At 37.4% G+C, this 13,596-nt stretch overlaps 1 protein-coding gene across 6 annotated transcripts in view; it reads left to right on the forward strand.

The window, feature by feature from the left end:
* LOC149313514 (kinesin-like protein KIF16B) overlaps positions 1–13,596 on the forward strand; it is a 146,556-nt gene that overhangs the window by 86,914 nt on the left and 46,046 nt on the right. For 3 of the 6 annotated variants that reach the window (XM_089519230.1, XM_089519234.1, XM_089519232.1), the window contains 4 exons: positions 708–813; positions 3,229–3,279; positions 11,274–11,396; positions 12,976–13,065. In XM_089519230.1, coding sequence (XP_089375356.1) covers positions 708–813; positions 3,229–3,279; positions 11,274–11,396; positions 12,976–13,065 — 370 coding nt within the window. Of the gene's footprint in view, positions 1–707; positions 814–3,228; positions 3,280–4,432; positions 7,080–11,273; positions 11,397–12,975; positions 13,066–13,596 lie in introns of those variants that run through there. The other 3 variants (XM_089519228.1, XM_089519229.1, XM_089519233.1) reach the window with 2 other exon arrangements.

Genomic DNA, 13,596 nt, shown 5'->3' on the forward strand with positions numbered 1-13,596 from the left:
ATAATTATAGTTTCACAACTTTTGGGAAATCTATTTAATGCCGTATAATCAAGGGAATATGAAACATTACCCAATAGTATACGCAGAACAGAATCTCTCTCCCTACCACAACTCCCTTGAGGTTGTTTTTTAAAAATATTATCAACATACACACACAATTTTTCTTCCTTCTGTTGCTTTTAACCAAACTTCTGCTCTCTAACAACTGTAAGATAATGCTTTCTCTTACTATAAATAAGCAAATTTCACAGTGGGAACTAGAATTATATGCTGCAAGCCATGGTAGAAATCCTGTTGTTACTGAAAACAATAACAAAACTTCCATTGATGTTTTTAACTAGAGGATTGAAACTGATTGCTGCTGTTGTATGTTTTAATGGAATGAGGAAACAGACTGCCACCAAATTGTCTGTTTACTGCAATTAGTAACCATAGTACATCTAAAAGCAAGACAAGGAATTGCTTCTGTACAATTTGAGCAAGAGTGTTGATCATTTCTTTCTTAGCCTTTCCAAGATTCATACCAGGGTGCAATATATTAAAACTATAAATATGTTTTTCTTTCTCTGTCATCCTGCCTTATTTCTTATCACCAAGAATCATTAAAAAATAGCTGGTTTATGTGTTCTCTGTGTTATTACCTACGGGAGAGTGTCCTTGTGGTACTTTTTAAAGACTTTTTTTTCATTTTCTTTTTCATTTTTTAGAATAAATGCTTTCATTGAAGAAGAGGTTCAGAGACGCCTTCAAAACATTCACTGTAGTTCTGATGAGAACAATAGTAGGCTGTTGCATTCTGAAGACCTTACAAAGGTAAGATGGGTTTTCTTGCCTAAACCTAAGGATGAATTTATTATCACCTCCAGAAAGTGGTATTTCCCTCATATTCTTCTGAGAGTTCATGGCATCCAGCTCAAAAAAGAAACTACTCAGTGCATTTCCTTTACTTCCTCATCTCTCACAATTGTTCAAGAAAAAAAGCAGCAACAGTTGAACAGGCATTTTATCTGTTCCTCTATGACAAATGGATATTCAGCCAATGCTGGTGCCATGTAAGTAGTTGACACTTTACATATAACAGGTAGGACAGGTTCCTGTTCTTCACTTTGCACATCCAGAAGTACATTCATTTTTATCTTTGTAATCAGAGCTTCTTAATCTCTTTGACTACCCCCTGAAAATGTGCTTAATGCAGTTTGTGGCAGCGCCTCCTTCAAACGTAAATGCTATCTACAACAGAATATTATAATGTGCCTGTTGTGCAAGTGTCAGTGGCTGAAAGGTGTTTTAAAAATAAAAATAATTAAGGTAACATCAAAGGCAGAAGTCTCTATTCTATCTTCTGCTTGTCTTCGTGTGCAAAAAACTATTTTCTTTTGAACATTTGAAAGTGAGACCAGTTTACATATACCTTAGGGCTAGTCCACATGTTTATAATACCTATCATTTCAATCAAACAGAATATGAGCCAGCCACACAAGATTTGTAGGAGTTTGGGCTTTTGCCCCAACCTCCCAAAAAGCTCCTTAAACTGAAAAAAGGCTTCATAGTCTTTACTGGAGTAGCCACTGTAATCTGCAGAAATCAGCTTTATCGCATGTGAGATCATTTGTCTGCTTCACATTCATTTAGATGACTAAACATTTTTGGACACAAATCAGATAAATATTTGTTAACATTTCTGGTTAATGTTTTGCTACATGTATAAGTCACAGATCACACAAGGTTTGGAAAGGGGTGTCTGTGTTCCAATTCTTCAGTGGTTTCACCTCCTCTTCATAGTAGACAGATGATTTTAGGAGTGTTGTTCCAGTGGGAGTGCACTCTTCTTGATGTCATAGGATGGGTGCTACGTTGGATAAAGCTTCCTGTGTCTACTTGATTGTACAGATTGGCTGTATTCCAGTTCCTTAATAATTGCATCTTTCTTATTATATAAATGACAAGTGATTCTAGAAGTGTTATGCCCATGGTAGCACACTCGTTGTTAATGTAATAGGCTGGGTGCGGTGATAGCTAGTATGTCCTCTCTCCACATGGAAACAGAAATAGCCATGCAGTTTCATGATTCAGAAGATCATTACCCATTGTACTTGGCCTTTCAGGTTAATTCAAGGCCCATGGGATGTGGGGGCACAAGGCAGCGACCTGTGGTTAAGTCTTGTGAATGGTACCTCATCTACAGCGATGGCTTCCCTGAACATATCGGATATGTGCCTTTATTAGATGAATGCAAAGCTATGGAGGGACATTTCTCTCATTGCAAAAATGTATTCTCTTTGATCTTTTCTAGAATGGTTGTGGTGCAGCAGGCAAATCTCCACCAACATGCTGCCCCTGGGGTTGCATATGATTACTTACACTGAAACATACTAAGTCCGTTTTGGTTCATGGAACCAGCACAGCACATGTTCTTCACATGCTGCAAGCCAGGCCTTCAGCATGTGAATGCTGTGGCAATTCATTGTTTCCTTGGGATTGTTAGAGAAATATGCACTTTTTCACTAGATGTTTATCTCTAAGTTCAGAAAATGAAATAATTTCCTTTCATGACGTTCCTTAGTTAACCTGTTTCAACTACTAATAGAATGGTGGCATTATAACAATGAACATGGGGCTAGCTCTCTTGTTTTTTATTTATTTATTATACAGGTAGCTATTTTGTTTTTGCCATTTCTAAGTATTTGCATATAGGCCATTTTGTGCTATTTTTGACTGAAAGAGGCCTGTCAGCATTATCAGTACAGAATCATGGAATCACAGAGCCGGAAGAGGTCTCGCGGGCCATCTAATCCAATTCCCTGCTCGATGCAGGATCTCCAGCTAACACTTCCCCAGCAGGTAGCTGTCCAACCTCTTTTTGAACACATAGAAAAGGAGACTCCACCACCTTTCTAAGCAATGGTTCCATTGTCAAACCACTCTTAACTGTTAAGAATTTTTTTCTAATTCTCAATCGAAATTTCTCTTGTAACCTTCAAAATTGGTCTTACCTTCTGGGGCAGCAGAGAACAAGCCTGTACCCAGCTCTCTTTGACAGCCCTTGAGACTTTTAAAGAGTGCAATCATGTCACCCCTCAGCCTTCTCTTCACCAAGCTGAACATGCCAAGTACCTTCAACTTTTCCTCTTCTGTTTTCTTCTTCCAGCTAAATTGACCGATTTTAGTTTTGTGTCACCTTTTTTGAGAATGAAAAATTTTGAGCCATATCTTTGCTTTGCTTTCTAGAATAATGAGAAATGTTGTAATGGTACTGTTCAACGCAAATTAAAGTATGAGGTAAGTTATACCTTATCATCTTGAAGAAATGCTGAAATTACAGCATGCTCTCTAATTAAATTTCTTAACGTTATGCATCTTAATTATAATTCTCTATTCCAGCAAGATTAATGGTCAATGAAATAGGCTTAAAATTAAATCTGCTGCTTTGGTGAAGGTTTGGATAGTGTTGATGGTGGTAATAGTTTTCAAATATTATGATACTACAAAAGTATCCTTTCAAATGTCTATCAGAGTTTTTGCTTAGTATTTTTTGCAAAGTTTTTACTTAGAGGGAATTGGATATAAAATACAGAATATACTAAAATTTGTCTCAATCCCAGCTATCTTAGTTGCATGAGAGGGCATTCTTTTTTTCAGTACTAGATAGCTTGCCAACAATAATAAATAATGTTTGAGTTTTGCAAATATGTAAGGACAATATGGAAATATTGTATGCTTAAATGAGTTGGAAGAGTGTTTAGTCTTTATTTGTTTATTTCTTTTTTGTTTTGTTTTGTTTTGTTTTTGCCAGTTAGGTTTCCATTGTTCCATTCCAAATTAAAATAGATGTGTTCCAGTGAGTTCTAGTACAGTTGGACCTCCCCATAAGTGGGCTTGCCTTCCGCAGCTCTGAGCTTATGCAAAAGGCAAGCCCTAGGCAGAAGTAATGGGGTGTAAACCCATACTGTGTGCACCGCACCACAAACACACACCCCATTATTTTCTATGGGACTTGAGCATACAATCTTTTCCCCATACGCAGGGGATCCATTCCAAACCCCCCTCCCCAGGTATGGGGGAAAGAGCGTATGTTCAAGGGCAGACTGTAATTGAATAAATTTGTTTCTCTTCTTTTTGTGACTGAGAATATAGGATTCAGTCAGAATTTGCAAAATCAATAGGAATTCTTTCATTTAGAAATACAAACTAATTATCTAACAGTTAAGTGAAATGGATACTGTTTTAAATGCAAGGTGATGGCACAAGGGAATTCTGGTTTTTCATTTTGAAACCCAACAGATCATGATTAATTTAATTTGGTTTCAATCCTATGTAATTGTGGTTGCACACAACTAAATCCACGTGTAAAAATTTAAATCACAACAGTATTTCTATTAAGTACACCAAGGTACCTCTCTTGTATTTGTCTTTTTGTTGACATTTTAAACAGAGAAAACAGCACGGGTTGCCCATTTATGGCTTTTTCACAGTATGTATTCATAACCTGGGTGATGAAGATGCAAGAACAGAGGTCATCAGTGAGCAGGAGAAATATATAGGCACATTTAATCCTTACTGGAGGACAGTCCTGCCATTCCACATGACTCAAGAAAATACAAATAAATACTGGTTCAAAAAGGAATACATCAGATGTCTGTGTAATCGGAAAAATGAATCAAATCAAACCAGAATCATAAAGAACAAGAAAAACTGCTCTAAAGACTCTACAAAATGGCTTCTTCAAACCCATGATGGATATGGGATTACTAATTTGTCAGATCAAAAAGCAGAACTCCATCATTCTGGAAATACAAGTCTACCTGCTCCTTCCTGGGAATGTTGCACCACAGGAACAGAATCCGATTGTTCCCAAGCCCACCATGCACCTTTCTCAGAACTTTTAGCCTCTGCTAGACATCTGTCTGGTGCTTGCTGTTCTCTTTCTTTCAGAAAATATTGTAATGAAATTCCTCAAGTTTCCGAACAGATTCCAAGCCAGCAGTTGGATGTAAGGGCTATAAAGTCCAGCCAGCAACATCTCTCAGATTCAGATGTGGCAACAAAACACATTTACAGCCTGGGACATCTTTTCACCAAATTCTCCAGTTTATGCAATGATGCTAATAGTCATTTATTTAAGAGTAGCTGGTTTTCTAATTCTGTCAAAGATCTAACCAGCTTGTGTGAAAAAAATGGAAAATACACATGGATGACGTCACTTGTTAAAAGCTTTCCATTTGTTAAGAAAATAAAGTTAGATATGTTTTTAGGCAAGGAGGTTGTTGCCTCTCACAATGCCAGGACCATCTCAGAAAATCATTTGGGAAAAAATGATGCTGTGGAGTTCTTGTGCTCAAATATCTCAAGTGATCTGTGTAGAACTGATCACACTCAGGGACCTAGTAATTGCAGAAATGAAAAACTGGTGCTTAGGCAAAATTTTGTATACTTCTCAGATGTGTTTCTGAAATTGCAGCAATATCCTTGGAATGAACTACTTCAGCATCTGATCTGCATCTTCCCAGAAATATGTGCCAAACCCAATGAGTTAAAAGGAATATACTGGATTGCTGTGGGAAACTATAAAAAACCAGGTCCTGAGCCTGCATGCCTACTTTTACTTGGTTCTCTTTTGTATGCCATCATTTCTTCACCCAGTCAACTGGAATGCAGTCAGGACTCTCTGGAAATTTTTCATATTCTCCCAGTCACTATATTAACGGAAATCCAAATTGGTTATGCTGGACACCACATGAGCCTTTTGTGTTCCAATGCAGAAAATGGAATAAAACTATTTACCTATAACAAATATTTCACACAAAGAATATGCCATGATATACTTAGCATCTTGATTTCCTCATCAGATTATGCTTGCTTAAATCATCCACTATTAAATGGTGATTTGTTAAAACTTTCACTTGATTGGAATTCAGGACTCACTGATTTAGCTTTTGAAAATGGCATGCATCTGTCATGCAATTTTGAGAAAAATTTAGCTGATCTGATTTACTTACTCCATGAGAACATGGAAATCAACAAACCCCCTTTAGGAGAAGTTCAGATAATACTGTATACAGCAGTGAAGCTGGAGAGTGAAATCAGATCACTCATCCTCACAAATACTCATATAGGTCTTGTACAAGAGTACTATGGCCCTCAACTGCTGTATTCCTTTGCTGATCACATGCAGTTTGACAAAATTCAGATTCGTTGTTTAAGTGAGCTGAGGTTTGTGAGTGTCTCAGAGAAAGACAATCAAATAAAAATTGACCTTGCATTTTTTCAAGAAAGTAAGGTTGGCAGTGAATCAGGCAAGAGTTGGTCTTGCATGTCACAAAGAGAAAAGAATGTCTCAGTGAGATGTGTTTCATCCTTTTATAATATCCATCCTAGCACTCCATTGGATATGTGGAAATTGACATTCAGTTCAAATGAAGATGCCATTACGCTCATGCTGCATTTGACAAGATAGTTGATATGAATGCACTTTACACTTTAAGTACAATAATCAACCTCTGGTACTTGGGGAAAATATGCAAATAATCCCTAAATATGTCTGTGTGCTTTCAGATATTTCTCAGATGAGACAGATATTCAGTTTTAGAGAAGCAGGTTTGCATTTGAAGGAAAACTGTTTTGTCAGAATTTTTACTCATTCTTTTTTATCTGGCAGTTATTTTTAAATGTTGGTGTTAAGTGTTAGCATTAGTTCCTTAAGGCAGAGGAAGAGAGATTCCTGTTCTCAGGCTCTCTGGAACCACATGATAAAATTTTTATTAGCCTTCTCAGATGTGCAGCTATTTCATGGGAGAGAAAAAAAACCCTGACTTCTGAATACATGTATGAGGTAATTTAAATTCAGAATACTTTCATGTTTGGGAAAACAGGGCTTGAAGTTTGAGATGTGATGGTAGTCATATATAAGGATTAACCTCTTTTTGTATGAGATTAATATTTACCAAGCTGTATAGGTAACAAAGAATCCTGCGGGTCTTTACAAATTGACGCATTTATTATGGTTTAAGCTTTCTTGGACACTGATCCACTGGAACACTGATCCACTGATCAAGGAGCAGATTGGAGATATGATGATAATAATATAATGATAATAATGATAATAATAATAATATAATAATAATAATAATATGTTTTCCCCTTCTTACTTTATTTAGTTTTTTCCCCAACAAATCTCTTGTTACTTTCCCTTCTGAGTACATACATCTGTATCCATTTTGATTATTAAGATTTGTTCTTCTGTGTTAGTTTGCCAACCTGCAGAATATTTGCCATTGTTAGTACATAGTTTGCCTTTTAATGTACAAATCCCAAGGTGCGTACTGGGACAAAAATAAATAAAAATTTCATACACCTTTCAGATATTATGTGTATCTGTATTCCAAATTGGTGGTAGTAAACCACAATAAGAATGTTTTAAAAAGCAAATTTTGAATACATTTTCAAAGTAAATGAATAAATAAATTTGGGCATCAGGACAGAATTTCATGAATTTTCCATTGGGGAGACAGTTATTAGCAGAAACAATGAGGGTTTCTGTTCTAAAATCAGTCCATGTATTAAAGATAAAATTGTTTTGAAATTTATTTGCCTATTACTTGTCAGAAAATTTCCATATTTTCATATACTTACATCTACCATGAAACAATCATTTTTTAAATATCAAAATTATAATATCCAGCTAGATACACTGAGTCAAGCTAGAACAGTATCGTACAAATTCTTGCAGGAAAACCTCATTTTATAATGTTGACTTTGCATAATTACAGGGAATAAAAAACTCATACCATATGCATGCATACACATCTATCAATTTAAATTTGCTTCAGTAAAAATCAGTTCAGTTGATAAAGCTGCTGATTGCTCAGGTCTTTCCAATTGCTCACAATCATTATTTTTTTTCAAACAGTGCCATCATACAGATTAGCTTTCTACTTGACAAAATACTTCCAACGAACACAAGGGGACTTGGACTAGATATGCGAACGATGTGGGAGGGGCAGGAAGAAATATCATTGGGGGGAGTGGCTTCTCTATTTTCCTTCCTAAAGATATAGCACACTAAAACCTTTCAAACATATTCGGAGGTAACTGTGTTGGCCATGCAGCAAAATACAACAAAATCTAAAATTCACTAAAGAGTGATACCTTTATTAGCCAACTGAAATGCACAAAGTACATCATGTAAGTTTTTGGAACTCCCTTGACTTACTCATCAGGCAAAAATGTTTTTAAAAAAGCATACAGGAGAAGAATAATGATGATAGAATTACAGACCTACATTTTGTATCAGATACTGCTTCTGTTGTAGTTAGGCTGTTCTGGGGGAATATGAATGCAGGCAAAGCCCAATCCCCCTTCTTGTCCAGGTGGGGACAAGGGACAAGGGCAGTAAAAGATAGGCACTAAAATTTCAACTTTATTAGCAACAGAAAAGTAACTTCTCTTGTGATCCAAGTTGTCCCTGTCCTGTGCAAAGCTAACTGCTCTTTTCTTAGACATAAATATTGAATTCCTCAGGAAGTCCTTGTATTGTTGCATCTGGAAAAATGTTGAGGTGCTGTATGGATAAAACTTGCCAGTAGTAGTCCAGATGAAAGAGTTTTACTTTTGCTAGAGGTAAACAGCTCAAAAAGTTAAGTCACAGTCCATTAGATCTCTCTTCTTAAAGTTTCCCTTGTTACAGTAAAATTTGTTATCTTCAAATCCAGGAAACATATTTAGAGATACCCATGTTGACCATTAGCAAAATACAACAAAATTCAAGATCCCTTGTTTGCCTAAGAATTACTCCTCCTAACCGCTCCTTTCTTAGGCAGAGACCCTTTTATGGATTTTGAATTTTGAGTATTTTGCTCTCTCCCTATAGATGTACACACTCAGAGAGAGACTCTCCCTTCCTTCTCCAAATTGTGCCCAGTGTCAAGAAACTAAAACAAGAAACAATTCATACAAACAAGAAGCTCAATTCATACAAAGCTATCTTCTTAAGCCCATGAAGTTCAAAATGGCCATTCGACGGAGGCATTTGATGAAGATCTTAGAAACATCTAATTGTATTAGAAAAGTACACATGGATATAACATGTGTTCTAACACTGACAGTACTGTACTAGCAAAATGGAATTGTCACGTGGAAGATGGAGCAGGTTCATTTGCTGCAGAGTCTATAAGATGAATCAGTGGATTCAAATGACAAGAAAAGAGATTCCCATCTTAATAGCAGGAAAAAATTCTGACAGTAAGAGCTGATTGACAGTGGAATAGACTCTCAAGGGTTGTGAAGTTTCCTTTTGAGATCTATGAACAGAAGGTAGATGCTTACCTCTCAGGAGTGCTTTAGTGATGAATTCCTGCAAAATGGTACCATATATACTCGACTATGTCGAGAGATTTATGCCCCCAAATTGACCATAAAATCCTGGGTTGACTTATGTATAGGTTAATACACTAATACTGTTTAAAAAATGTCCTGAAACAAGCACAGCCTGATGCCCCACTCTTCATGCCTTGAGGCAGGAGGCTGTGTGTGTGTGTGTGTGTGTGTGTGTAAGAGGTTCCCAATCGGATTTGTAAGCCATTCCATTCCATCAAAGAAATACCCCATTTAGTTCCACTTCGGTCCCTCCCCAGTCCGATTTGTAAACCGTCTCTTCCCATCAAAGAAATCTCCCCCCCGATTTAGCTCTACTTCTATCCCTCCCCAGTCTGATTTGTAAGCCGTCTCTTCCCTTTCAAGAAACTCCCCATTTAGCTCTACTTCTGTCCCTCCCCAATCCAATTTGAAAGCCTGCGCTTCCCATCCAAAAAAACCCCCCAAAACCCTTTAGCTCCATTTCTTTCCCTTCCCAATCCAATGTTAAAACCTTCTCCAGCACTAGGGAAGTGGTGTTAGGTGGTTGGGAGAAGGAGGGAGGGATGTAGTGTTTTCCCCTTTTCCATCCTTTGTTATAGCCCCCCAAGCTTTTAGCCTCGAATTATCCATGGGTCATATCAAAAGCCATGATTTTGACCCTGAAACCTTCCCTTGACTTATACATGAGGTTGACTTGTGCATGAGTATATACAGTGGGCACTTGTTACGGGGTTTGGTTTCAGGACCCCCAATGGATAACAAAATCTATGTATTCTCAGGTCCCATTAAATATAATGGCACAACAAAATGGTGTCATATAAAATGGAAAATCAACGTTTACTATTTGGAATTCATAATTTTTGGAATATTTTCAAGCCGTGGATGCTTGAATCCACAGATAAAAAAATCTGTGGATAAGGAGGGTCAACTATACATAGTTAGCTCTTGTTGGTGGCTTCAACCCTATGATTCCAAATTCTGAATGTGGATTTCTGAAATTGCATTTTGATCCTCTTTTCCCACCACATTCCTTTAGAAATTAATTACGTCTTACTTCTAACTCATAGAAGACAGAGAACACAAAACATAATGGGGTTCCATTCAGAAGGTGTTTGCATGATATAAATAAATACATTCTATATTATTTTATTTCTGATGATAATGGTTATGAGTTGGATCCCAAATTGCCCTTCTACAAATAGAAGGACTTCTCCCATTTGTAGAAGGGAGTATAATGGAGACTCCCGTTCTTGAAAGGAGTGCTTCATCCTCATCACTTCCTATGCTTATCTGAAGAGCTCACTAATTTTACAAAGCATGGGATATTTTTCATGGGATATTGGGGGAAAAGATGATTTGGCAGAAGTCATTTCCCTTCTCTTCTGCTAGCAAGAGTGTCCCATGAGTGGAGCTTTGACTACATGGATACAGAGGATCGAAGCTTCTGTGCTTCTGTTGTGAATTTAGACAATCCTATCAAATATTTATTGTTTGTGGTTAAAATTGCAAAAAGAGTAAGCAACATTTTGCAATGCTGTTCTCCATTTTTTTTTCTGTACCGTAAAGAAAAGGAGCCAGTGTGGCATAGTGGTTTGAGCCTTGGACTATATAACTCTGGAGACCAGAGTTTGAATCCTGGGTGACTTTTGGCAAATCATGCTCTCTCAGCCTCAGAAAACCCGATGATAGGTTGACTTTAGAGTTGTCATAAGTCAGAAACAACTTCAGAGCACATACCACCATAAAGAAAGGTTTGACCATTCACAAGAGGATTACAATTTGGTTTGTCTTAAGTCCTTCATTTATACAATCTTATTTTATTTCACTTTTCTCTCAGATAACATATCCTGTCCTCACAGGGTATTGTTCATGGAGTGATGCACGTTTTAATTTGTTCTTCCTTTTTGGTATTCATTTGATAGCGAATGATCTATCGCTCTGTTAAAACAAGCCCAGATGATCTAAAGAATCCAGTTAAAATTAGTATTCCACGCTATGTCCTTTGTGGGCAGGGAAAGGATGAGCATTATGAATATGAAATAAAGGTAAGGTTTTTCAGTGCATATTTTTAAAATTAAAGCTATTTTTCCATTTCCATTTGCATGTTGTATGTCTTCTAGAGGGAAAAGCAGCCATTGAAAGGGAAGAGTAAAATTTTCTGCTACATTTTGTGCCTTACTTTTTCTCATTTTCTCTTTGTGAACATTCCTTGAACCAGTGCTCTTGGGCTTTCTGTTGTTGGCATGGAACACCACTAGTGGGGAATGGAAGTCACATTCTATTGTAACCACTGGATGGCATCGTCTTAATGCAGTGGCTCCCAAACTTTGGATCTCTAGGTGTTTGGACTTCAATACTCCAGCCAGCTTAGCTATTAGGAATTCAGTGAACTAAAGTCCAAAGCTTCTGGAGGACCAAAGGTTAGGAACCACTGTCCTGGTGGAAGATTCTTCTACAAGTGAGGGTATCCAATTTTCCCCCCAGTATTCTCCACCCACCTAGCCACAGGTTCCCCAAAGTATTCCTCTGGAGGAGCCTCTGGAACAGAATAGAATATGAGATGGACTAGGATTGGGCAGGAGAGATCTCTGTGCACAGAAGAAGTCAAGGAGCTGGGTGCATTTTGGGGGGAGAAGCTTTGAGGCTAGGGTAGGGACAGAAGTACAGAAAGAATTTCTGGTTTCAAGGAGTTTGAAAAATGCAGTCTTAGAGCCAAGCACTTTATCACTGAGTGTTGCTAATATAATTCTCTGGATTTTTTTATACTATTGAGCCTGTTGTGTGGCCCTAGATCTTTTATAATCATGCATTAGTGAGTCTATTTCCTTCCCATGTATTGAATTGACAAATGCCAGTATGTTTGTTATCAAAATGAGAAAAAGATAACATGTTCACTACAATATAGTTGTGCATAGGGTGAAGCCAAATTCACACAAAGAGCTGATGGCAAAATACCTATTGATTTTCTTGAAGCTGTTTCATAGAATCATAGATCAATCGTAGAGTTGGAAGAGACCACAAGGGCTATCCAGTCTAACCCCATTCTGCCATGCAGGAACTCTCAATCAAAGCATACCCGACAGATGGCCATCTAGCCTCTGTTTAAAGACCTCCAAGGAGGGAGACTCCACCACAATCAACTGTCATTTCTCTGTAGTGTGATTCCCATGGAGTTGTATGTGAATGGCAGAATTATGGGTGGGCTTAATTGCAAGTCTTCCTTATATACAATTGGTACCCTTCCTCCTATTTGGAGGGACAAATCCAAATCTGTTTGCATGAATAAATCCTCACAATCAACACTCCTCACAAGGTTCAGGTGCTTATCTGCAGCCCACAGCAACGTGGAATTATGGAGCTGCTTCCATGCAGCTATGGCTATGAGTGAAGAGCGTCTCCCTGAATGCAGAGAAGACAGGTTTATTCTTTTCCTAAGTCTTACTTGTAGCTTAGCATCCCTCCATGCTCTCCTTCAATTACTCCTGCCAGTAACAGTTTACCGATTGGTGGGGGATGAATAATTAAAGGCAAAAGCACTTACTAGACACCAAATAAATGTGTTTATCTGAAAATGAAAAGTTTCTTTCTCTTTATTAACACTGTTTTTCTACCTTTACGTAACAGATTTCAGTCCTAGGTGAAACATGGGCAGTATTTAGGCGGTACAGTCGTTTCAGAGAAATGCATCAAACACTAAAATTAAAATATCCAGAGGTGAGCTCCCAATACATTTTACTTGTGTTTATTTTAATCATTTCAGTCTGTGTTGATAATGTAAACAGATAAGCTTTTTCATTTGCTTCTCAAGAATTGGTTGCATTTTATCACAAATGGTTCTCACTGTGTCTGAGGTAGGAGGTGTTAAAAGTTGTTGATTGGTTTGCATTATTGCTTGCTGGGAGAATGCTTTAAAAGCTTTGCACATAAAAAGTATGCTTAACTAATTTTGCAGCAAGTAATAGATTTCTTGAGGTTTAAACTGGACGCTTGTTTGATATATGAGTGTTGTGAGTAGTCCCCTCAAAAACGTTTTGAATGGTGATAAATTTATAAACCAGGTTGGTTTACTAATGTAGATACTGTATGTTCTTTCACAATTAGTAGGGTACTTTTTGTCCAAGAAGGTGAAGCAGCCAACTAAATACTTGCATACCTGGCCCATTCCTTCAGAGCAGGTTTTCAGGGTCATAGGAGGTTATAGGGGAAGAAGCTGTTATTTTCACCCATTTCTACCTGTGAGATCAT

Source organism: Sceloporus occidentalis, unplaced genomic scaffold (genome assembly GCF_023333645.1).
Source record: "Sceloporus occidentalis isolate IW3139 unplaced genomic scaffold, rSceOcc1.0.p SCAF_4, whole genome shotgun sequence".
Lineage (NCBI taxonomy): Eukaryota > Metazoa > Chordata > Lepidosauria > Squamata > Phrynosomatidae > Sceloporus > Sceloporus occidentalis.